The sequence below is a fragment of the Lepidochelys kempii genome, chromosome 1 (genome assembly GCF_965140265.1).
Source record: "Lepidochelys kempii isolate rLepKem1 chromosome 1, rLepKem1.hap2, whole genome shotgun sequence".
NCBI classification, from domain to species: domain Eukaryota; kingdom Metazoa; phylum Chordata; order Testudines; family Cheloniidae; genus Lepidochelys; species Lepidochelys kempii.
Genome location: NC_133256.1, coordinates 77,676,676 through 77,701,298, shown reverse-complemented (window position 1 = coordinate 77,701,298; position 24,623 = coordinate 77,676,676). Strand labels below are relative to the sequence as shown.

Sequence of the window (24,623 nt, the reverse complement as noted above, 5' to 3'; positions counted from 1 at the left end):
GACATCACCCTTGTTCCTCACACTTCTAAACTTAATCCAGAGACTCTCAGGTTTTTCTGCAATTTCATACCAGAGCTATGAGCAGTCATACTGCTCCCTTACATACAATGCAACTCCCCCACCTTTTCTGCCCTGCCTGTCCTTCCTGAACAGTTTATATCCATCCATGACAGTACTCCAGTCATGCGAGTTATCCCACCAAGTCTCTGTTGTTCCAATCACATCATAATTCCTTGACTGTGCCATGATTTCCAGTTCTCCCTCCTTGTTTCCCAGGCTTCGTGCATTTGTGTATAGGCACTTAAGATAACTCGCTGATCGTCCCTCTTTCTCAATATGAGGCAGTATGATCAGATCTATCAGGCAGCACTTCATACAAATGAAGCATCTTTTAGGTATCCTCTCCAGAATACATCCCACAGCTTCTGCATCCAGTCGTCTTCATTGTCTCTTCCATTCTTCCATACTACTGCCTTTGTAGCTGTCACAGCCATCCCTCCTAAGTGCCTATCAAGAAGGAAACAAAAACAAAACAAAAACACTACGCACACCCTCCATCAAACTCCCACTCAGACTCCGCCTGTTTTCAGCTCTGCTGGCCCCTGTGCCACTGGTCATATTCAAGCATTATTCAAAGCTGTTGTTTTTTATCTGTGCATTGCCCTATGAATGGTCCTTTTAAGTTTGAAGTTGCATCTGGCTCACAAATTTTAAAGGGTACACAAATCAGGCTGTTAGGAATATTTCAGATAGTAAACTACAATTTAAAATGTATATACACATTCATCTTACCAGATGGCAAAAGCTGGATGCATAAATATCTAGAGAAAGTCGGGGGGAGAGTTGAAGTATTATTATTTATTTGTATTGTGATAGCATCTAGGAGTCCTAGTCATGGTCCAGAATCTCATTGTAGAAACACAGAACACACAGATGGTCCTTTTCCCTTAGAGCTTACAATCTAAGTAATACAATCTGAGTAAAGAAATACTCAAGGTGGGGAAGGATAGCTCAGTGGTTTGAGCATTGGCCTGTTAAACTCAGGGTTATGAGTTCAATCCTTGAGGGGGAAATTTAGGGATCTGGGGCAGAAATTGGGGATTGGTCCTGCTTTGAGCAGGGAGTTGGACTAGATGACATCCTGAGGTCCCTTCCAACCCTGATATTCTATGATTCTATGATCAGACTGAAAATATGTAGAGCTAAATAAAAATTACCACACAAAAAACAAAGGCCAGATTCTGATCAAACATAAACATGTCAGGATTTTCTAGCATTACTTGATAATGAATACAATTTAGCAGTATTTATATTGACTTCTTAGGTTTATTAATATATCAGCTTTATGATTTATTCTTTAACGATAAGAACTTCCTTTCAATGGGAGAGACGAAGGCAGAGAAAAAAACTGAAACTTTACTGATTAGATAAGAGTGTTGGAGAGAGAATTTCAAAAAATCAATTCTGTACGGTCTTCTTCAGTAAGTACTTTCCTTTAAAATGAATAAGGGATGAAATGTACTCAAAGTAGAACAAGAAAAACATTTAATCCCTTGTTCATTTACAGGCCAAATGGATATGGCCATTAGTTCGTAACAGTAGTAGATGTACTCTTTGCAGTATATACACTCACAGACTGCGGCATTGTGTGGGGCCTGTGGTGATTATGAGGTATATTTTGAGGAAACAGACTCTATTGGGGGAGAAGTGCAGATTCATATTGAAACTGGTATAAGTGACTGTTTAGCCTGTTATCAAAATCTGATTGACAACACAAAGTATGACAGATGGCCACCAAGAATTGCATTATACATAGGTATCTAAAGCAATCAAATATTTAGCATATTGATGATAAATCCTCTGAGCAGGAACGAAGAAAGGGTCATTCTTGTGAACTTCAGTGTCTGTGGAGACAGTGGCCTAAAGTAATGTTCCTGACCTAGCCAGACATTGTGACAAAGTATTGTCACCTTAACATATACAGCCTCAGATGAAAAGTTAGTTTGTCTTAAATAACTAGTGTTAGGAGGTGTTTTGGAATGACCAGTAAGGATCCAAGGGTCCAATGCCACATCTCTGCTGTTCTAAACAATGAAAGGAAGGACTGAGTGATAGATTTAAGTGACTGCACAATTGAACATTTTACCATTCCATGAGGCATCTGGACTGAGTCTCACACTTTCACGGGTGCAAAGTGTTGGATGCATAAGCACAATGTCATGAGCAGAACACAGAGGGCAGGGGACCTTGACCCTTCTTTTACAAGAGTGCTATTTCATAACCCTCCTAGCAGCAGGAGTAAGATCAGATAGTAAGGTCAGGCATAAGGTAGCTAACCACCTCATTTTCACGTTGAGATTCTCGCATAAGCTCACATCTCAGATGCATCTGTTCTTTGCCCTTCATTTGTACCCTTGAGAGTACTGATCTAGCTATGATTTATTTTCATATATGTTGCCACGATGACTCAACTAGCATGCCAGGAAAATATGAATTAGAAATTAATATGAATAAATAAGAAATGAAATGAATATATACAGCAATAGATCTCTTGATTCTTAGGAAGGGAAGGAGTGAGAGCAGAAGAATGAGAAACAGGACTTCAAAAAGCAGACTGCAACCATCTCAGAGAACTGGTAGGTAAGGTTCTATGGGAAGTCTAGGGGATAAAGGAGTTCAGGAGAGCTAGCAGTTTCTGAAAGACAATATTAAAGGTGGAACAGCAAACTATCCTGATGTAAAGGAAAGATAGGAAGAATAATAGGAGGCCAATATAGCTCCTCCACCAGAAGCACTTTAATGACCTGAAAATAAAAAGGAATCTACAAAAAATGGAAACGTGGACAAATTGATAAGGAGTACAACGGAATAGCAAGCATGTAGGGACAAAACCGGAAAGGTTAAAGCACAAGACAAGTAACAACTAGCCAATGACATAAAAGGCAATAAGAAGAGGTTCTAGAAATATATTAGGAGCAAGAAGAACGATGGAAGGTGTATGTCCACTACTTAGGGGGAAGTAGAGCTAAAAATGGATGGCATCAAGAAGACTGAGGTATTTAATAGCTATTTTGCTTATATCTTCACTAAAAAAGTAAATTGAGACCAGATGCTTAACACAACTAACATTAACAACAAGGAAAAAAGAACATGAGACAGAATAGGGAAAGAACAGGTTAAAGAATATTTAGATAAATTAGATATATTCAAGTCAGCAGAGCCTGCTGAAATTCACCACAGGGTATTTTAAGGAACTAGCTGAAGCAATCTTGGAACTGTTAGTGATTATCTTTGAGAGTTCAGAGAGGATAGGTGAAGTCCCAGAAGACTAGAAAAGGGTAAATATAGCACCTGTCTTTAAAAGGAGGAACAAAAGGGTACATGAGGAATTATAGATCAGCCTGCCTAGCTTTGACACCTGGAAAGATATTGGAACAAATTATTAAACAATTAGTTTCTAAGCACCTAGTGGATAATAGGATTATAAGGAATAGCCAGCATGGATTTGTCAAGAACAAATCATGCCAAACCAATCTTATTTCCTTCTTTGACAGTGTTACTGGCCAAGTGTATCGGAGGGAAGCTGTAGACATCGTAAGTCTTGATTTTAGTAAGGCTTTTGACACAGTCACACATGACATTCTCATAAGCAAACTAGAGAAATGTGATCTAGATGAAATTACTATTCAGTGGGTGCAGAACTGGCTGAAAGACCCTACTCAAAGAGTAGGTTTCAGAGTAGCAGCCGTGTTAGTCTGTATTCGCAAAAAGAAAAGGAGTACTAGTGGCACCTTAGAGACTAACCAATTTATTTGAGCATAAGCTTTTGTGAGCTACAGCTCACTTCATCGGATGCATGCTCAAATAAATTGGTTAATCTCTAAGGTGCCACTAGTACTCCTTTTCTTTTTATTCAAAGAGTAGTTATCAGTAGTTAGCTGTCAACTGGGAGGACATAGCTACTGGGGTCCTGCAGGGGTCTGTCCTGGATCCTGTAATATTCAATATTTTCGTTTATGACTTGCATAATGGAGTGGAGAGTATACTTATAAAATTTGCAGATGACACCAAACTGGTGGATGGGGGTTGGTAGCATTTTGAAGGACAGGATTAGAATTCAAAACGACCTTGACAAAATGGAGAACTGGTCTGAAATCAGCAAGATGAAATTCAATAAAGAGAAATGCACTACACTTAAGAAGGAAAAATCAAAAGCACAGCTACAAAATGGGGAAATACTGCTGAAAAGGATCTGGGGGGGGTTTCCAATGGCAGTGTAGCACGGGTAGCAGCAGTGAAGGCACAGATTAGCCATGCTGAGTTCATGCCCACTGGTTTCAGGCGGGTTTGTACTCAGCAGGGCTAAGCCATTCTTCCACTGCTGCTACCCATGATACCATGAGTATGTGTACACAAACAGGGGGATCACACCCCTAGCTCATAGTTTAGATGTAGCCTTTAAGAAATATGTGGACAAATTAGACAGTCTCCAGAGGACAGTAACAAAAATGATAAAAGGTTTAGAAAACTTGATGAATGAGGAAAGGTCAAAAAATCTGGTGACAGTTAGTCTGAGAAAAGGAGGCTGAGGTGGGATCAGATAGTCTTCAAATATACTAAGGGGTGTTGCAAAGAGGACAGTGATCAGTTGTTCTTCAAGGTAGGACAAGAAATAATTGCCTTAATCTGCAGCAAGGAAGATTTAGGTTAGGTATGAAGAAAAACTTTCTAACTATAAGGGTAGTTAAGCATTGGAATAGGCTTCCAAGGGAGGTTATGGAATCCCCAACATTAGAGGTTTTTAAGAACAGGTTAGATCACCTGTCAGAGATGGGCTAAGTGTGCTTGATCCTGCCTCAGCATAGGGGACTGATTGTAGCCCTACATTTCTATTCTTCTATGATAACAGGGGCGATGAAGAGAAGATTCTCAGCCTCTCAAAGTAGAGTTTGAGGCACATTGGTTAACTTTTCCAGTTTTTTGTGTTCCATTTAGAAGGAAACACAAAAGGAAAAAAAACTAATCCAGCATTGATCTCCTTTTGCAGGGGATCTCAGTGCTTTTAGTAAACCTAGTGCCCTGTGCTTGAGCCCTGCTCTTCTTCCACCAGCCCAATGAAGAGATGACGTAGCTGTACTTCCTCTTCTGGACCACATGCTGTGTGCATTCATTATAGCTGAGCCAGCAAAGGTCAGATGAGGATGAGATGATGTATGTCAGGAGCTACTCCTTGCCATTGGGAAAACATTCAATTGCTTATCTTTAGTTCAGTTCTAAAGAAATGCCTTCATGTACTTTTCTGCAAGCATGAGTTCATTGTGATGAAGTTAGTTAGCAGAGGTTTCCTTTTCTCCATGGATTTTACTCTTTAACACACATTAGGCAAGAACTTCATTGCTTGAAGTGAACTAAGTTAATTCAAAAAAGAAGAGAAAAGAAAAATTTAATTCAAGCTCGTATTGGTTTCTGATCACTTTCTTGTTTTGAATTGTGAAGTATATATAATCAAAAGTCTGTATCTGCACTATTTAGAAAGAGATTTCATGGTAGTGTGATGTAATATAAGTGTTTATACTGCATGAGTTTGGACTGACCTGCAGTACTCAGGGTGGCAGAGCAAGGAAGGAGTTATACAAGTCATTCTAAATGAATGCCAACGAAGAGTTTATATCACACCACTCGGTCATGCATTTTATATAGGGCACATATATTAGAGAGAAACTATTTTAGAAATGTTTTCAGAGTTTTAAAACGTTATAGTGGAATTGTTTGTCATATCCCTCAACCTTTGACGCCAGCTGCCTTAGCTACAAAGAGTCCAGCTGCACAGGTCATGGAGAATGGGGGTTAGGTGGGTAGGAAGGAGAATTAGAAGTACAGAATTTTTAAAAACATGTACAAATGCCTTAAAGATACCTTTTTTATACATAAGAATGTCATGATTGTGAAGTCTGATATTTTGGAACCTCCCAGGGATAGAAGCACATGCTGTATATTCCATTGGAATCTGCCCTTTCCAGTTGTACGACAGTCCTATTCTGATGGTTCACTAGTGCTGGATTTTAAATCTGTCACTGTTCCAGGACTGATTATTGCCCATCCTGGGTTGGGGTGTGGTATAATTTTTTTTTTTTGGGGGGGGGGGGGGGGAGGCAGGATTTCCACATATAGTTTTAAAAAAAGAAACATTTCTCTGCTGATCCAGATATAGATTCCTGGGGCCAGATCCTTGGCTGATGTAAATTGTCATAGCTCCATTAAAGTTATTGTTTCCCTAAACCAGGTATAAGCATTTCAATAATTCATGCAATGCTTAAGTGCAAGATAGTTAACTGATAAAATTTCTGTGCTCTTTAACAAAACAAGTCTCTAATGCAAAATCTTCCTGGTTAATGATCAGCATAAAATAGTTGAAGGTCTTTCATTATATGCTTGAGTTAGGGGGAACATACAGTGTCATTAACTAACTGTATTGTTCTCATACATGTATAAAATGTGTCTAATAATGTAGTTTATGGTAGTTTTGATAAGACATATCTTATGGTTCTTGTACATTGTCACACTGCACTCTCTTCCCTTCTGAACCCAGTTTCCTTCCAGCTAACAGGAAAAAGTTTGTTTTGCACATCGTTGCACGTTCAGTTACATCACAGCATGAAAAATTATGTAATTCACTATGTTCCAACAGGGCAAATCAACAATTCAAGTCAGCTGCATTTTGTCTCTGCCAATAGAAAGTGTTATGGATAAAGCCATAGTCACAAATGTGCAGGTTCTTTTGTTTGCTGGCTACAATGAATGTAATCAAATCATCCATATCTCTGTGTACTATACTGCATGTATGTAGTTTTTGCTTCATTTGTGTATACAGCCAGATGCCTTCTTTCTCTGTTGAAAAATTTTCTCTTCTTAAATTCCCAGTGTAAAATCACCTTAAAATGTATTAATTACAGTAATTACCACTAATAAAATGAGTAATGCACATCTTCCTTTTCTGATTATCTTAAACCATGTTTGACATGTTTTAGGATCTAATATTCCTAACATTTATATTAACCATGCACAAAACAGTACCTAATAGATAAGACTCAGGAGGGAAATATAATAATGTATATATACACACTATGAATAAGATACTGTTAAGAAGATTCTAGAAAATAGAAATAAGAGTTATAGGTTTTACTTTAAATTAAAAGAGGAGATTGAATCTAACCTGTAAAACAAATTGAAGGTATCAAAATCATTGCATTACTGTACAATGAGTAGTTTGGTGGCTCCATATGACAATGGTTAGAGTTTTGTAAGTAACATAAATTATAATGAAATACATTTAATACATAGCTTATATAACCGTTCATTGTTGCAGTTGAATGTATGGTGTGTACTAGAGTACTTTTAGACATTACTCTAAATGAGAGCATGCTAAGAACAATATATCAGAGGGGTAGAAAAAATACTTTTGTTTTCAGGGGGCCAAATTTTGACTGTGTGTGAAGTTTTATTGAAAAGGAGCATATTTTCAGACCTGGAAGCACACTTCAGTTCACCCTGCAGGAAAAACCAGTGGATGCCTATATCAATCTGTAATCTGTGGCTCCTCGGAGCACAAAAAGAGAAAGGGTCTTTCATCTTTGGAGCAGTATGCGTGGTATGCTCACAGGCCAACTCCATCAGTGCTGAGTTCACAAACCAGCAAAAACATTACATCCTCACGGGCAGAACTTCTTCAGAAACAAACTAGAATAAATCAGCATGTATGGTGGGTCCACTTTTTCTCCACTCTGGGCTGACCCTTTGTTGAAGTCATGAACCATAGTGAGGGGAGGACAGGGCCTCCAGTCCTGTCATGCTGAGTTAGTTTGCTCTGGAGGTGTCACTTATCACTGGACCCGAAGGCCAAGATTTAAAAAACAAAAAACTGAAAGTTCGGATTTGAAATCTATATTTAGACAGTTAAGTACTTGGCCTGATTTTCATAAATGCTAAGCGCCCATAAGCAGCTATGTCTCTGGGGCCGGGTATCACTTTGAACTAGGAAGGTATTCCAGAGACCCAAGGATTTTCTTCAACTGCACATTCTCAGTTTCTGTAATTTAGAATCCTAAATGCAGGCTTATTATGTCAGAATGTTCTGCTTTTATTTCATATGTGTGCACTTTTGTGCACGTACAAGGGAGAATTTGGCCGAGGTGTACATTTTTCATAAATTACATATTCTCATTGCTAAATTCATGTGCCATTCCTTCTATGTAGCACCCAGAAACATGCTATAATTACAGTAATAGATTTATCATTTTATAATTGTTTCCTTTTGTTAATAATGAGAAGATTTAAAACCATTTCCTTTCCTCTAAAAAGCAGCACAGTGTTTAATAGCTGAATTTCCACATGCTCACTCACCAGCATGGGATCTGTGATATCTGTCTGTCTACCTATATATATTTTGTTGTGTGAGAGAGAAGGTAGAAACACGGGTAGAAAAGACTTGTTGAGGAAAAGCTACGTTAAAGATTTGGGTTTTACATTTGATTCTGAATGTGTTGAGGCCTTTGACTATATAGTGAATTCCACAGTGTAGGTCCAGCTCCTGTGAATTGTATTTCCAACCACCTAAGTTCTGCCTATTTAAAAAGAAAACTGAAGACCAAATACATAAAGTAGCTACTGTAAGATGACGCTTGTCCTTAATAGTCTGAAGTTGTCTGTTGCTGCATGGACCAAAAGCAGAACTGTTTTTCAGTGTATGCAAAGAGTGGGAAGCAAAACACATGGGAATTAAAATAGGTACTTTGGCAGCAAAGAAAAGATAATATTGCACTAGCGGTGCTGTTCTAATGCCTTTGTAATGAGAGCTGAAGCGCATGGGCCATTTTAGAGAACAAGAAGGCCATCTGCTGGTTGAGTCTAAATTTTCATTGTATTGCAAAGGTCTTTTTTTGCCTTTAGTATAAGAGAGAAATGTTCAGGATTCTGGACGTGGATTTTAGCCATTCAAGTCACTTTGTGGCTGAAGGTTTATAGACTATTCAAAACATTTAAGTGTAAACAATGATTGTGTTTGTTTTACCTCAAGTTTCATTAAGCAATAATGAATATAGTTATTGTTGCTGCTTATCTGAGAAGAACAGCAGTAAAATAACTTTTACACAAATTACACAGCTGTTAATATAATTAATTAAAATTAAGCATGTGTCAAATTGACAGTGAGAGCCAAATTCTGCTCTTAAACAGGGTTGAATATGGGATAACTCTGTTGGGTTCGCACTGGACAGGCCAGGTTGGCTCAGCTGGGCTCCTCCAGAATCCATCTGTGGTGGGTTGTATGTGCCCATCCTGGTGTGAAACAGGAAGGAGTTAAATCCCTTCACTAGGTAGAACGGAGGAAGATGACACTTAAAGACTGACTGAGCTGATAGACCTGGAGCAACACACTCACAGCTGTCCCTTCTAGCAGCCTAACAAGTCACAGCTACCAGTTTTAATCTCCAGGTCTGGCAGTTTAGGTAAGAGTCAGCTTTCTCCTTGTTGCCTGGGAAAGGGGTTTAACCCCTTCCTGGTTCACACATGCTCCCCATTCTAAGCCATCACTGCTACCAAGCAAACTGCTGTACTATTTTGGGGAAGGGAGTCATGACTGGCACGTTTTTAGAATATGGCACAGTTCTCAAACATCCAAAAAAAAAAGTCATTTTACGTCACTGTCAAGGTTCCTTCCCCACTCTGAACTCTAGGGTACAGATGTGGGGACCTGCATGAAAACCTCCTAAGCTTACTTTTACCAGCTTAGGTTAAAACTTTCCCAAGGTACAAACTATTTTATCCTTTGCCATTGGACTTCCACTGCCACCACCAAACGTTTATCTGGGTTTATTTTATTAGGAAAGCGTTGTTTGGAAACATCTTTCCCCCCAAAATCCTATCAACCCTTGCACCCCACTTCCTGGGGAAGGTTTGATAAAAATCCTCACCATTTTGCATAGGTGACCACAGACCCAAACCCTTGGATCTTAAGAACAATGAAAAAAGCATTCAGTTCTTGAAAAGAAGAATTTTAATGGAAGTAACAGTAAAAAAGAAGTAACAATAAAAAGAATCACCTCTGTAAAATCAGGATGGTAAATACCTTACAGGGTAATTAGAACATTAGAACATCTCAAAACATAGAGAATCCCTCTAGGCAAAACCTTAAGTTACAAAAAGACAAAAAAACCGGAATATCCACTCCATTCAGCGCAACTTATTCTCTCAGCCATTTAAAGAAATCATAATCTAACGCATATCTAGCTAGCTTACTTACTAAGTTCTAAGACTCCATTCCTGTTCTGTCCCTGGCAAAAGCATCACACAGACAGACCCTTTGTTTTTCTTTCCCCCCAGCTTTTTAAAGTATCTTGTCTACTCATTGGTCATTTTGGTCAGGTACCAGCGAGGTTATCCTAGCTTCTTAACCCTTTACAGGTGAGTGCAGCTAAGGGTCCACTGAGCTGCGGCCTCAGCTCTACCATGTATTGGTCTGTAGAGATGCTGTACCCAAGGCAGGCCCTTTCGAAGTTTTCTAAGAAGGCCTCGGTATCATCGCCTGCCTTGTAGGTGGGGAACTTTCTGGGATGGGAAGTGGTACCTGGAGAAGGATTGCTAGGGTTTGTTGGTATATTCTGCTGAGCCCTTGCCTTCTCCATCTCCAGTTCATGCTTCCTCTCTTTTTCCTTCTCCAGTTCTTTGACCCTTGCCTCCAGTTCTCTTTCCTTTGCCTCCATAGCTTTCCTGTGAGCAGCCGCTTGGTGGTGTTCTGCCTGAAGTTTTAACCTAAGCTGGTAAAAGTAAGTTTAGGAGGTTTTCATGCAGGTCTCCACATCTGTACCCTAGAGTTCAGAGCGGGGAAGGAACTTTGACATGGTGGCAGAGCTGTGGGATTAACTTAAAATCATTTTGAGATCAATTTGAGATTTTTTGAACCAGAAAAACAGATTTTAAAAGGAAATTTTTAAAATCCTTTGGGCTGCTAGAAAGCAGGTCTCCAACTGGAAATAGCTGGAAGGTTTTTTTTGCTTTGCTTTGGGGCCAGAGCAGAGACAAAAGGGAATTATCTTTTGTGAATTGCAGTTTTCTCTACCTAAAGGCAGAGTAGTTAAACTCCTGCAAGGAAATTCACAAGTCTTCACAGACCTGAAGTTTTTTTTTTACCTGAAAGTAACTTGAGGGGTTTTCTTCCTATTTGCCTGGAGACAAAGGTGTTATGGGTTGTTTGGGTTTTTTTAGGATTTCTCTGTAGGCTGACAATCACTGTCAGGGAATATAGGTATCATATTCAGCACAGCAAAATTTTACAAACCAAGTCTTTTTTTTTGTTTCTTTTGGTTTTCTGTCTAACTCTCGGGTGTAAAGTTAGTTAAAAACAGAGAGGTTAGGATGACAGAGTCCACGGCTCAACAAAAGCTGGAATTAGCCAGATTTGAGGCTGAGGAAAAACAAAAGGAACATGAAAGACAGATAGAACTCATGCGGATGGAAATGGGGGCAAAGGACAAAGAAGTGGAAGTCCAAGGGCAAAGGGTAAAATAGTTTGTACCTTGGGGAAGTTTTAACCTAAGCTGGTAAAAGTAAGCTTAGGAGGTTTTCATGCAGGTCCCCACATCTGTACCCTAGAGTTCAGAGTGGGGAAGGAAACTTGACAGTGATTATCAAATCTTAGTTTAAAAAAAAATTGAATCTTTTCTACATAAAAAAAATATACCACTTACATGAATACCCAGTTGGCTTCCTTCTGCAACAGGGCTTCCTTGGATGATGTGTTACCCCTAAACTATGCTTCTCCTGGAGCATTAGAGCTGAGCAGAGCCAGACAGTGAGACCTTTATGGCCCTAAAAAGAGGTTTTGAGTAAGTTACTTCGTAATTTCTTCATAGGCTGGTTAGTGGGATATTGTATATAACTTGCTCAAGTAAACAGAACGTTGTGTTGTCCGTTCACCTAGAAGGGTCTGATTCAAAGCACATTTACAGCTGAATTTAAAATTAATACAGGAGTGGCCTCTATCAGAGGACCCTCAGTAATGTGACCTTATGCTGTCTTTAACTGTTACTTTGGTACCTCCATATTTTAGGTCTCAGGGTGAACAATGGTCATTACTCTGAGGTCCTTCTTATAGAAAATTGAGCCAATTCCTGCCATAGTACTGCAGGATCTATATGAGTTGCAATAACTTACACCACCAAGTAAGTGAAGGACAGAGGAAGATCACCTCCTACTGGGAAGTTAGTTAATAGCTGTGTTATGTGGCTTTTGGGTTGGTTAGTGGATTATTTAATTCATGTTGCTGAAGTAAAGAGAATAGTTTGGATTGATACTTGTGATTCGTGCTTAGCATTATTTTGACACCTCCACCATTCTGCTCAACAGAATGACAATATTTATTACTTGTGTGTGATTCCCTACTAACACAAAAAGGCAAGGCATCGTGACTGCATCATTTCTCAACTGCTGTTTCTAGCTTTGGATGTGTGGGCCTGATTCTCACCCCATTGAAGCTACTGAGTATTTCAGTGGGGCACCAGGATCAGGTCCTCTGCCACAGTTGCAATACCGTTTCACTTTCTTTCTCCCCTATATGAATGTTGCTATAAACACAGGGCAGCTTGTAGCACTGAGGTCACTGGTCTGCACGTGACATAACAAATGACTTAATGGTACCTGCTGATTATGCTTGCCACTCATTTTTCTCACTGTTAAGACATCATAACTGTATAATGGGCTTGATCCTCCTTCCATCGACCAGACATTTAAACAAGCTGTACTATCTGCAACTTGAATGCTTCATTCAAGATCAAGATTATCTGGTCTTGTGGCTTTTGCTCAGAGTATCTTCTGTACATATAATGTTTAGGTTTTAGGGGTTTGTGTTTGATTGGGTTTGTTTTTGTTTTTTACACATTCAGCTTTTATCTTTGCTGTTGGGATTTTTTTTAAAATAGTTTCTGGGGTAGTATGATTTATCTCCATGAATTACATAGCCCAACTCTCTAACCTGCTGCAGATACCAAAATGCAATTCCTAAACCATTTTCTTGCCAGCTAGATTTGTTTCTATTCATGTCACATAATCCAGTAACTGATGGACAGTATTCTCCTAGGAATTGTTTTATAGTTACTCAGTTTTGATTTCAAGGACTCTGTCCATTTTCACAAACTCCCTAGAATATGGATGCAGGTCACACACACACTGGGAAACTCTAAATTATGATAATGCTTAAAAATAATATTTAAACAAAAAGAACTCTTTAAAACTGGTAAAATCCCAGTTTAGGACAGCCATAAAAGTATGATCATGGACTGAAAAATTTTATGCATAGTTTTAACCCAGACTATTTACAGCCACATTTCTAAAACCCCTAAAAATGCTTTGTTTCGGAAGTGCTAGTATCACCACACCCGTTGAAATAAAAATGATACTTGTTCTGTATATTATTATCCTATTATATATTATGTAACAAGATTTTCAAAGGTAGTCTTAATGGTACTCTGGTGGAGAATGACTACAGATCATAACAATTCCTTTTTTAGTACTTCAGGTTCCTTAAGTTCCAAAATATTCTTGATGGTTTCTTTTTATAAATGAATTTGATTTCCTTTTCTATGACCTGTAATTACATGTCAGTAGCAAACCAAATTGCATATCAAACTATTGTATTCTGCGATTTCATAAGTTTGTGTCTAAGTTGCATGATATTCCTTTGTCTTAATTTTTTGCTTCTGTTGTATTTTACAGTTCAATTTCACCATTCAGTATTGAGAGCACAAGGCGCCAGAGAAGGTCTGAGTCCCCAGACTCCAGGAAACGGCGCATCCATAGGTGTGATTTTGAAGGATGCAACAAAGTATACACAAAAAGTTCTCATCTGAAGGCTCACCGGCGGACACACACAGGTAGTACTTTGCTGAGAATATAATAATAATGCTTAGTACTTATACAGCATTTTATATCCTCAGAACTCTTTACAGAGTTCCTCATGACAGTGTTGTGAGGGGAGATACACTACCAGTAAGTGAATGTAATAGTTTGAAGTAAGTGAAGGTTATAATTTTACGGGCAGGTACACTCAGAAACAGGTTGCTGAAGTGGCCAGAGACAGAAACAGAGGGGAAGTGTTGACTGTTGAATAGGGCATTAGGCTAGGAGTCAGGAGACCTGATTTCTGTTCCCAGCTCTGCCAGTGGGCACGCGACTCTGCCTTTGTTTCCCTTCTACCCTTTGGGGGTTTTTTTGTCTCTTCAGATTATAGGCTCTCAGGAGTAGGGAGTGTCTTTTACTCTGTGTTTGTACAGGGAGGCATCAATGTCAGTCGAGGGTTGTAGGCATTACTTTAATACAGATAAAACATAATATACAGTAATAACAATAATAATGAAATGACTTTGCAAAGGCCATGGAGGTAGTCAGTGTCAAAGCTGAATGTTGTGATACTAAAGAACTCGGGATAGAATTTTTTCAGCAACATTTTTAATGTCTTATAACTTCAGATCTAAGCATTAAAACGAAGTTGACTGCCAAAGCATCTGCTCTTTTCTGTTTAATCTCTCAGTGTGTCTAGGGCAGGGGTGGGCAAACTTTTTGGCCTGAGGGCCACATTGGTGTGCAAAACTGTATGGAGGGCTGGGTAGGGAAGGCTGTGCCCCCCAAACAACCTGGCCCCAGCCCCCTATCCTCCCCCTCCCACTTCCTGCCCCCTGACTGTCCCCATCAGAACCCCTGACCCATCCAACCCCCCCTGCTCCTTGTCCCCTGACCGCCCCCTCCTGGGACCCCCCTCCCCAAACCGCCCCCTCCAGGATCCCACTCCCTATCCAACCCCCCCTGTCCCCTGACTGCCCCGACCCCATCCACACCCCTGCCCCCTAACAGGCCCCCCGGGACTCCCACGCCTATCCAAACCCCCCTGTTCCCCAACCCCTGACTGCCCCATCCAACCACCCCCTGTCCCCTGACTGCCCCCCGGAACCCCTTACCCAACCCCTCCACCGCCACACGCGCCACCGCCACCCCTTTACCGTGCCGCTCAGAGCAGCAGGAGCTTGCAGCCCTGCTGCCTGCACAGTGGTGTGGCTGCGGGGAACAGCAGGGGAGGGGCTGGGGGCAAGCTTCCCAGGCCAGGAGCTCAGGGGCCAAGGAGTTGTTATAAAGTTATTATAACTACTTAAATTAGCAGTAAATACAACTCCTTAGTTAGAGCTTATGAATCTCTGGCTCACAGTCCCATGATCAGACGACTAGACCATGTCCACTTTCAGTACTTATATTTCTTTCAGTTCATCTTGTGACAGATGCAGCTAGTTGGGAAATGGGAAGTTATGATCTAATGATAAGATGACACTACAGTACACTTTTGACATGGAAAAGTCTTGTATTAATTTAGACTTGATGTATCTGGCACAAACTATCTCAGCATTTGTATGTGTTGGAAAAATGTATTGTGGAAAAGAATAACAAATTTCCATTTTCCAAGTAAAATCTGGGGACCAGTTCAAACTTGTTAGAGAAGTGAAATCATTAACACGTCTGCATCAGTTTTCCCAATAGGTCTATTTGGTGGGTGGGATTGCCACCTTTTGTTGAAAGCAATACTGAATCAGTCTCCATCCTTATCCCCCCTACTAAAAAATACTTCTTAAGGAAAGAATCCCCTCCCAAAATGGAAGAAAAGCTCCAGTGGCCTGTTAATTGTAATCAGCTTTTCTTCTAGGCAGGCTGTGCTCTTCTCCGCTTCCTGTAACTGCCCATCCCTAGCCGCATTCCTTATATTTTGTTTGACTGTCCTCCCTCTCAGTTTACTCTTGTTTGCTGTCCTCTCTTAATTCCGCTCCCTCCTCCCCTCCGCACATACACACATACTCTGATCCCCCTTCAATCTGATTCCAAGTTGATGGAGGTGGCCAGCACCTCTGAAAGTCAGGCTGGTCACATATTTAGGGACCTAAAGCTAGGCCCCTAAGTTTGAAAATGGCATTAGTATCTAGAATTACTTTTCAGTAGCGTTTAGGGCGTAAAGGAGTCTTTGTACCTGTACCACATGACAACTGCTTTGGGGAATCTTGTAGTGATCTTTTTTGCTGGTTCCTTCTGAAAATATCTCAAAGAAAAGTACCACAAAAAAACTCACAGCATGTACACATGTTGACTACTTTATGCTGTTATGCTTCTATCTGTGCTTCCATTTACACAATAAAAATTAAACAGAAAGAAGGTGAGTATCAAATTTAGGCAACTAGTTTATCAGATAAGAAATTCTGCAATGTGTTGTTAAAACTGAACAGGTTTACAAAACACCTTTCCGGTCTCTGTGAGAAGTTCACATAGTCTTCCTTAAATGCAGCATTGACTGTGAATTTACAGTAGGTATTAATCTCATCTTGCATTTATATCTTAGTTTTTACCTTTGCCTCAGGCAAGCTGAGTCAATTATTTATGTATGACCCATAGCAATTAGTGTGCAGTATTGGACAGGTATAAATGAATTCTTACAGCCATGCACACAAGGGTGAGCAAGTTCTTTTTGATAAAAGATCACAGAAACTTGGCATTGTATAATTTTAATTTTTCATGCTGTATGTGTTGCGCCATTTGATCTTGCTACAAATAATTTAGCTGAGCAGAATTGGTGTGAAAGCTCCTTAATATTTATTTGTACTGTTGATATATCTTTACAGCAAATGAAATAGATACATAATCATTTTGATACAGTAAACTTTTAAAAATATTTTATTAAGGAATTTTGACATTAAACTATAGTTCTTTTCAATTTAATTTTTAAAAAGGAACTGTAGACAGTAATATCATATCATCTTTTACCTGTGTGACCTGGATACTTGAAGATGCCATCAGTAGCAAGTACTGTTCACCAATGTTACTTCAAATGCTAGTGTAAACAATTAACTCTCATTCATGGCTATTGAATCCACTAGGTGGTGAGCTTGAATAAGAAATTGTTTCTGCAATTAGAAAATCACAAAACATTCAAACTGATCTCGCTATTAAATTAGAACATTTCATAAGTCACCAGTACCAGCTATCAAATTTATCTTTTCAGTATCAGGTTTTTATTATTATTTTGCCAAATCATCTAAAAAGGTTAGAAAATATCAGGTATGATGGGAGCCTGAAGGGCTTGCAGTCAGCGTGTGCTCAGATTTATCATCTCCCTTAAGAAGAAGAAGAAACTATGAGAAATCAGATGACCTGGGTTTTCTCAGGCTAGTTTCTGTCTCACTGAACTCACAGAAAACTGGTAATATGTGACTCTTCAAATGAGTAATCTTTGTAGATCAGAAGGGTGAAAGAACTCTACTGTATTCATACCCAAAGTATGTATTCATTGCATTCTACCTATGTACTTTTATGGTCCTAATCCATGCAATAACTGAGCAGCATCATTCATACCTACCGTGGAATTTAATTGCGTAAAGTTGTGAGGGGTGGTTAACTGTGTGGTGGCAGTAGTGGTGTTATTTTATTAGAACCTCCTAAGGAGGCAAACACCTGGCGATAGAAAGTAACTTGATATGAGGAAAGGGGGAGGGGAGGAAGTCATTATTTTTAAAACGTTTTAATAGGTCCTACAGAATTAAATTTCCTTTACTTCTTCAAAGTTTTCCGCAGAGTTGGTTAGACATTTCAAAATTAGAATGTTGATGAAATTTTTCATCAACATTTCAATGGGGAAAAAACGTATTTTCCGGAAAATTTTGCTTCAATTTCCAGTCAGCCCTAGTTTTTAGATCTTTCTCTGTAACTAGAATGGGGCGCAAATGTCAAATGTTACAAATTTTTGACCAAAAAAATTGTGTGTGAGGGGGGAGTTGTGCAAAGTTTTTCACTTTTGTGTGAGTATGTTTTTATCTCCTCTGTAGAAGGATGGAAATTTTGAAATTTCAGAGAAAAGCAGGAAAATATTGCAAAAATGTTCAGAGTGTATCATCCGTCTTCACATTTTTTTCCAAACAACTCTAACTAAAATCTAGCTGTGCCCCAAGGAACATGAAGCTGATATTTTTAAAGTGTTAAGACAAAAGCTATATACTTGGGTAGGGTTCTTTTTCTCAGGACAAATCCAAGACTTCAAATTATCCTCCATTTACAAATTTAAATAAGTATGTAAGTATCTTCAGGGTTGTTTAGGCTAGCTGCCATAGCATGGCAGAGGAGATGTTACATGTATTGGGGCCTTTGGGATGGAGAGAGTTGTGAGATGAAGAAACACTGAGGTTCTTTTTCACCCACAGCAGCTTCACTTAACTTTGTTTTATATGCATGAAATAAATAATGAAATATAGGAATATCAAAAGAGTCACTGTTCGTATTACTGCAGGTTTTCCTGGTTGGTTGTTGTGCTAGTCTAGGGGAGCAATCCTGTATATTGGCATCTTTGGAAATCTAATGTGCTTTAGCAGCCTTTCTGCACTGGTAGAGTCTTTATCTCAAATGTGGACAAAGTTTGTGTACTGCTGTTTACAATGTGGCTGGCAACTTCTCTCCCCTGTAACTGAGAGGTGTGATCTGTAAAAACTACACTTGCCAGCATACAATGTTCCATCTTGATTTAAACAGCCACTCCACCTATATCAAAGTTGGTCTTTGCTTATTAGGGCCTATAATTTTCACAGGCAACATTGATTAAACAGAGAGAGTGAGAGAGAATGTAAATCTCATATATTTTTTTAATTTAAAACCCAAATAATCCTCAGGACTCAAAATGGGCCAAATGTGAAGGTACATGTGAAAATCAGGATATGGAGCAGTGCACTGAGGAGCCAATGGTAGCAAGGTTGATACAGGTGCTAACGGCTCAGGAAATGGAGCTGATTTTTGCACACATGGCCCAGAAAATACAGGATTCAAACTGGATTTTTCCATGATTCTTTGGCTCATCTGTTCCAGGGAAAGCACGGCTTATGCCCACAGCTTCCCACCCCACACACCAAGGAATAATGTGGTGTGAGCCATGCAGAGCTGGTGAGTTTTTCCCACAAAGTAAGGTCTTAGGCGTGGCCCTTCGATGCTTCCTGAGAGTACCCAGGGTTGTGAGGCACTAGGGTTGCCAACTTTCTACTTGCACAAAACAGAACACCCATGCCCTGCCCCTCCTCCAAGGCCCTGCCCATACGCTGCCCTTTCACCAAGGCCCCACCCCCTGCTCACTCTGTTCCTCCCCCCATTGCTCGCTCTCCCAACCCTCACTCGCTCATTGTCACAGGGCTGGCTCCTGGGGCTGGGGTGCTGGAGGGGGTGAGGCTCCAGCTAGGGGTACAGGCTCTGGGGTGGGGCCAGAAATGAGGAGTTCAGAGTATGGGAGGCAGCGGGTTGGGGGGTGGGAGGGGTGGGCTCTGGTCTGAGGGTGTGGGTTCCGGGGTGGGGCCAGAAATGAGGGGTTCAGACTTCAGGAGGGGGCACTGGGCTGGGGCAGGGGGTTGAGGTGTGGGGGGTGTGAGGGCTCGGGCTGGGTATGAGAGGTCAGGGGTGCGGGAGGATGCTCCGGGCTGGGACCAAGGGGTTCGGAGGATGGGAGGGGGATTAGGGCTGGGGCAGGGGATTGGAGTGGGGTGCAGGCTCTCAGCGGCGCTTACCTCAAGCAGACAGTCAACGGCCCAGTTGCTGACCAGAACTGCCAGGATCCCTTTTCAACCGTGTGTTCTGGTTGAAAACCGGACACCTGGTCACCCTATGAGGCACCTTGCTACCACTGGCCCTTAGCGCAAGGAAGTCTTGTCTGTGTCTGCTGTGGGTCCACTAGTCCCGGGCAACACGAGCACTCCCTTCTAGGCCTGTTCAGGCCCCACTCTCTATACAGGTTAGCGATAGGCACACTCCAGACCCTGAGCCCTCTGACTGTTGACCTGGAGTGTCCAGCCTCAGGTCTACTGGACAAAGCTTTGCTGCTTACAAAGGAGCAGTACTCCCAGCTTACAGTTTCACATCAGATCACCGTTCTGCTTGACACACAGCATTTAGATATGTTTCTAGTGAAAGCAAGTAAAAGTTTATTTAACCAAGTTTAGAGAGACAAGTGACAGCAAGTAGAAGTATTGGAAACAAATGGTTACATATAAAATAAAATCAGAACACACATTCTAGAACCTAGACTGACTTAACTAGATGCTTTCCTGTTTTATAGAGCCCTGCTCACCCAAAGTTCTTCCAGCCATTTACAGCCCGGCTTGGCTGTGATCCATTCATGAGACATTCATGTCAGCTTGCCTCCTTGATGAAAGATCCCGGGTGTCTTTGCATCCCCAGATATATCAGAACAATCCATTGTCCTTATTCATAAGCAAGACATCCCCCTGCTGGTTGTTTTTTCCTGAGTACTCCTTTCTTGTAGATTTCAGTCTCTCAGTCAGCAGCTGGCTCGCTATGCAAATAAGACTATAAGAGGGAGATAAGCGTCTGTTACCCCCTGCTTGAAAGGAACCTGTCCAAGGTATGTCACTTCCTGGTTACCTGCCTTAAGAACATAATTATCAGTACAGACAAATAAATATTAAATATTATCAGTACATACATTTCACAATGACTGTGAGGAGCAATAGGCTACTGGCTCTTGGCAGAGATCTCACAAGTCACCCTTTCATGAATTATTACACATATATCTGACACAGGGGACCTCTGTAAAATCCTGTGCACCCTCTGTGCCCTCTGTCAGTTGTCATCAAGAAGTCACTGGGTCAGAGACACTGTGCTCATAATTTTTGCCTTCATTTCAGGTAAATCTTATAGTACTTTGATGGAGAAATTTTCAATTTACACTGGTTAATATTTAACTTTACAGATTTTTTATTTTTTTTATTTTTCATTAATATAATAGCAATGAGCAATAAGGTCAAATAGGTGTCTGAACCTTGGAGGGTGGGGGTGAGGTTGTGTCATTGATCAATAGCATCACTCAGATTTGAGAGTAAATACTTATAGCCTTAGACATAATGAAGGCCATTTTTCAGTGTTGGGCTCTTCACCAGTGTTATGTGGAGACACTAAACTTTTCAGCTATGCATTTGTGTACCTGAGAAAGTGCCTATATTTCCTATGACAGAAGTTGTTCCTTTTCAGCTGGTTTGAAATGCCAGCCAAGTAGAGAGAGGGCTAGTGAATACATGGGTGTTTTGTTTAGTCTGTGCTTTTTCAAACTTTGCATTCCTCTCACTCACTGTTGCTCCATATATTATTTTAATATGAAAGGACACCTGTCATTAGTCTTTGTTCAGATTTTCCTTTCAGCGTTTCAGAGCAGACTTAAGAAATAGGAGGTACCAAAAAAGTTATTTTTGCTCTGTAGGTTTTAAAACTCCATTTACTATCTGGTTTTTTTTTTTTTTTAAGAATTGTAAATGCCTTTTGCCAGCTGTACATGACAGAAATATATTTATTGGCTTGTAATCCCTTCTTTAGACAAATATTAAGAGGAAGCATTATCCTTTAGATAATCCGTTTGGATTTGGTTTTAGTTTTGTAGGGTTTTGGCCTAGTCTAAAATTAACACATCTCTTTTCCCACTCCCTCCCCCATGCATGTCTTGCCTGCTCCCTTAGCTCCAGTCCTGCAGCCCTTCATGTGAATATACCAATGGGTTTAAAGGGCTGCAAGACCAGGCCCATATCCTGGGCTAGAAAACTGGAAATTTAAATAAACAAAACCAATTTATAAATTACTGTATTTTAAATAAAATAGGAAGTTATATTTGTCTTGGGTTCACTTTTATTTTTTAAGAAAGACTTTCTAAAATTTAGTGCAAATTCAATAAACAGTAGAGTTTTTCACTGTGGAAACCAGTGCATCTTATGGAAGTCCCCACTTGTAGGCTTCTGGTTCTTTCTTCAGGCTGCTGCAGCATGGAAGATAGCCAAATTCTTTTATTGAACTGGGCTCCTAGAGCCTGATCCTGTTCCTATGGGAGTCAGTGGCTTCACTGTCATAGGATAGGGCCCATAATATTTAAAAATTAGGCATCAGATAACTCATGAAATTGACAATGGGCTATGGGGACTGACTTCCCAGTTCTACTGCATCCCGGGTGGTTAGCATCTAATAGCCTGATAGGGTACATCTACTCTGCGATAAAAGACTCATGTGACAGCCACGGCTGGCCCAGGTCAGCTGACTTGGACTGATAAGGCTCAGGCTGCTGGGCTATGAAATTGCACTATAGACATTCAGGCTCGGGCGGGAACTCCAGCTTTGGGACCCTCCCCCCCACGCAGGGTCTCAGAACCTGGGCTCAGCCCAAGTCTGAACATCTTCACTGCAGCTTTATAGCCCTGCAGCCTGAGCCCCGCAAACTTGAGTCAGCTGACCCAGGCCATCTGTAGGTCTTTTACTGAAGCGTAGACACACCCATAGCCTGGGTGTAATGAGATGGATCTCTTAGTCCAGTTCCTCATGGGCAGCAGTCCACATCACAAAAAGCTAGTACTTCCAATTCTCATCATACAACCTCTCTGCAGACAATTAAATTATTTCATTAATCTGGAGGTGTTTGTGAGCACTAAATTCACCTTAAGCACACACAAGGCAAGGGAATAATTATTCTGCATTGTAAGTCTGATATGGGGCCAACATGGAAAAGTGCCCACACTTACTCCAAAGCACTTTGTTGGGAATGATGTAGGAAAGTGAGTCTAATTTTATCTGTGATTGCTCTTGTCTCTAGGTTATGAAAAATATTTGCAGCAATGCCTCTTGACTTTGTAAATATGAAATGCATAGGGGTTTTGTCTGTGCATGGCACAAGGAAATACTGATTTTTGTTATGCAGAATAAAATCTTCTCTAATTTATCACTTAATATTTTACCTTCCAGAACTACAGTTCTTACAAATTCTCATGGCCAGATTGTAGTCCAGGATGCACAGCCACAAAGCAGCATAAAGGACAGTAAAACCCCTCCACTCTTACACACACCCATGGGTATGTCTACACTATAATTAAACACTTGCTGCTGACACATGTCTGCTGACTCTGGCTCGCTGGGCTTGGGCTACAGGGCTGTTTAATTGTGATGTAGACATTTGAGCTCCAGCTGGAGCCTGGGCTCTGGGACCCTTCCCCCTCATACAGTGTACATCAGAGATGCCATGGCTGTCATACAAATGATGGTTGGAGACAAATTCCAAACCTCTGATGTACTAGGGGCAGGTCCTGAAAGGACCTGATAAAGCTAATTCTGTAAGTGAAGTCTTTGACAGATATGAGAATAGTAACTCTGTGAAAACTGCAGAAAGACAATGCTGGACAGGATATAAGGTTGGATGCAAGAAATACTAGATGATTGGTGGATGCCCTTGTGCCTCCATGGAAAAAGTTTCTAAACGTGGTGTCCAACAAGAAGTCACTTGTAAAATTCCTCTGTGAATATATCATTCCAAATGCACCTGAGAGTGTAGGAACACACCCAACACAAACACTCCTTGCTGGAGGCTTTTCCAATGGGGAAATAGCAAAGTCCATCACCAGTAGAGGTGCTGAAGAAGCCCAAGACTTGCATAGTACTCAGGAGGAAGTGGACACAAGGATGCTTCTGAATGTTGTATGTGCAGCCTGGCTTTTGGGTCTTTTGGTGTCAAAGGAATCATAGTAATTAGGTCACCTGATAGAGATATTTTGGTCCTTGCTGTTCACTACTTTCCAAAAATGGAACACATAGGTAGTATGTGGATTGAAACAGGCACCGGTATTACCAGCACAACTGACAAGGGTCGCTTTATATCTGTGTGTGCAATTTGTGATGTACGCACTCGTGACTTCAGCAGCACACTTCCTGCTGTACACACATTAACAGGATATGACTCTGTGTCATCCCTATTGGATTTTGGGGGCAGGGGAAAGGAATGTGTGTTTAATGTTGTCAAAGCAAAGGTATCTTACCACTTCAGAGATCTTGCAAAATTGGGAGAGAGTGATGGACAAACTGCAATTTCTGCAGCAAGGAAATTGGTAGCCATGCTGTATGACAAGACCGAGAAAGAAAAGGAGACCCACAGAGGCCAGAATCGCTTGCCTTTCAATCTCGCCATCAAAAGGGACACGTCACTGGCCAAACTCCCCCCATGTGATGACAGTTGAAGAACATGTCCAAAGAGCATCATGAGCAAGCCAAGATTTAAATGCCTTTGCACACAGGTGAACCAGATACGGGATCACCATTGCAATATGGATGGCAAAATGTGGATGATGAATTACCGCCTGTGTTCCTTTAGGGTCCAATGGTACCTTAACTTCTACAAGATCATATTTGGGCCTATACCAGTAGGTGTCACTGCACAAGAAACTGAGTCTGTAGTTGGAACAATCTTCCCTGCACACAGTGTGCATCCAAGGCAATGAAGACTGCGGTAACTCTCAACAGAGATCATAAAGATGAACACGGTGATGATAATGATGTTGACTGGAAATGTCACCAGTGCTGTTACATTTCAGTAATACCTGTACAAATTTATTATTAGAGTTTGTTGTTGTGGTGCATGGAGGTCACAGAGAAATTAAATTTTATGTCTTGAAATAATAGATAGGGTCATTAAATAACAAATGAATGCAAATATTTCAAAGTAGTCATTTTAATGTGTTAGTGGTGTCATTGTTTATTCC

General features: G+C 40.6%; 1 protein-coding gene across 12 annotated transcripts in view; it reads left to right on the top strand.

Moving 5' to 3' along the window:
* KLF12 (KLF transcription factor 12) overlaps positions 1-24,623 on the top strand; it is a 370,074-nt gene that overhangs the window by 326,559 nt on the left and 18,892 nt on the right. For all 12 annotated transcript variants that reach the window (XM_073346757.1, XM_073346748.1, XM_073346728.1 and 9 more), the window contains one exon: positions 13,765-13,922. In XM_073346757.1, the coding sequence (XP_073202858.1) occupies positions 13,765-13,922 (158 nt within the window). The remainder of the gene's footprint in view (positions 1-13,764; positions 13,923-24,623) is intronic.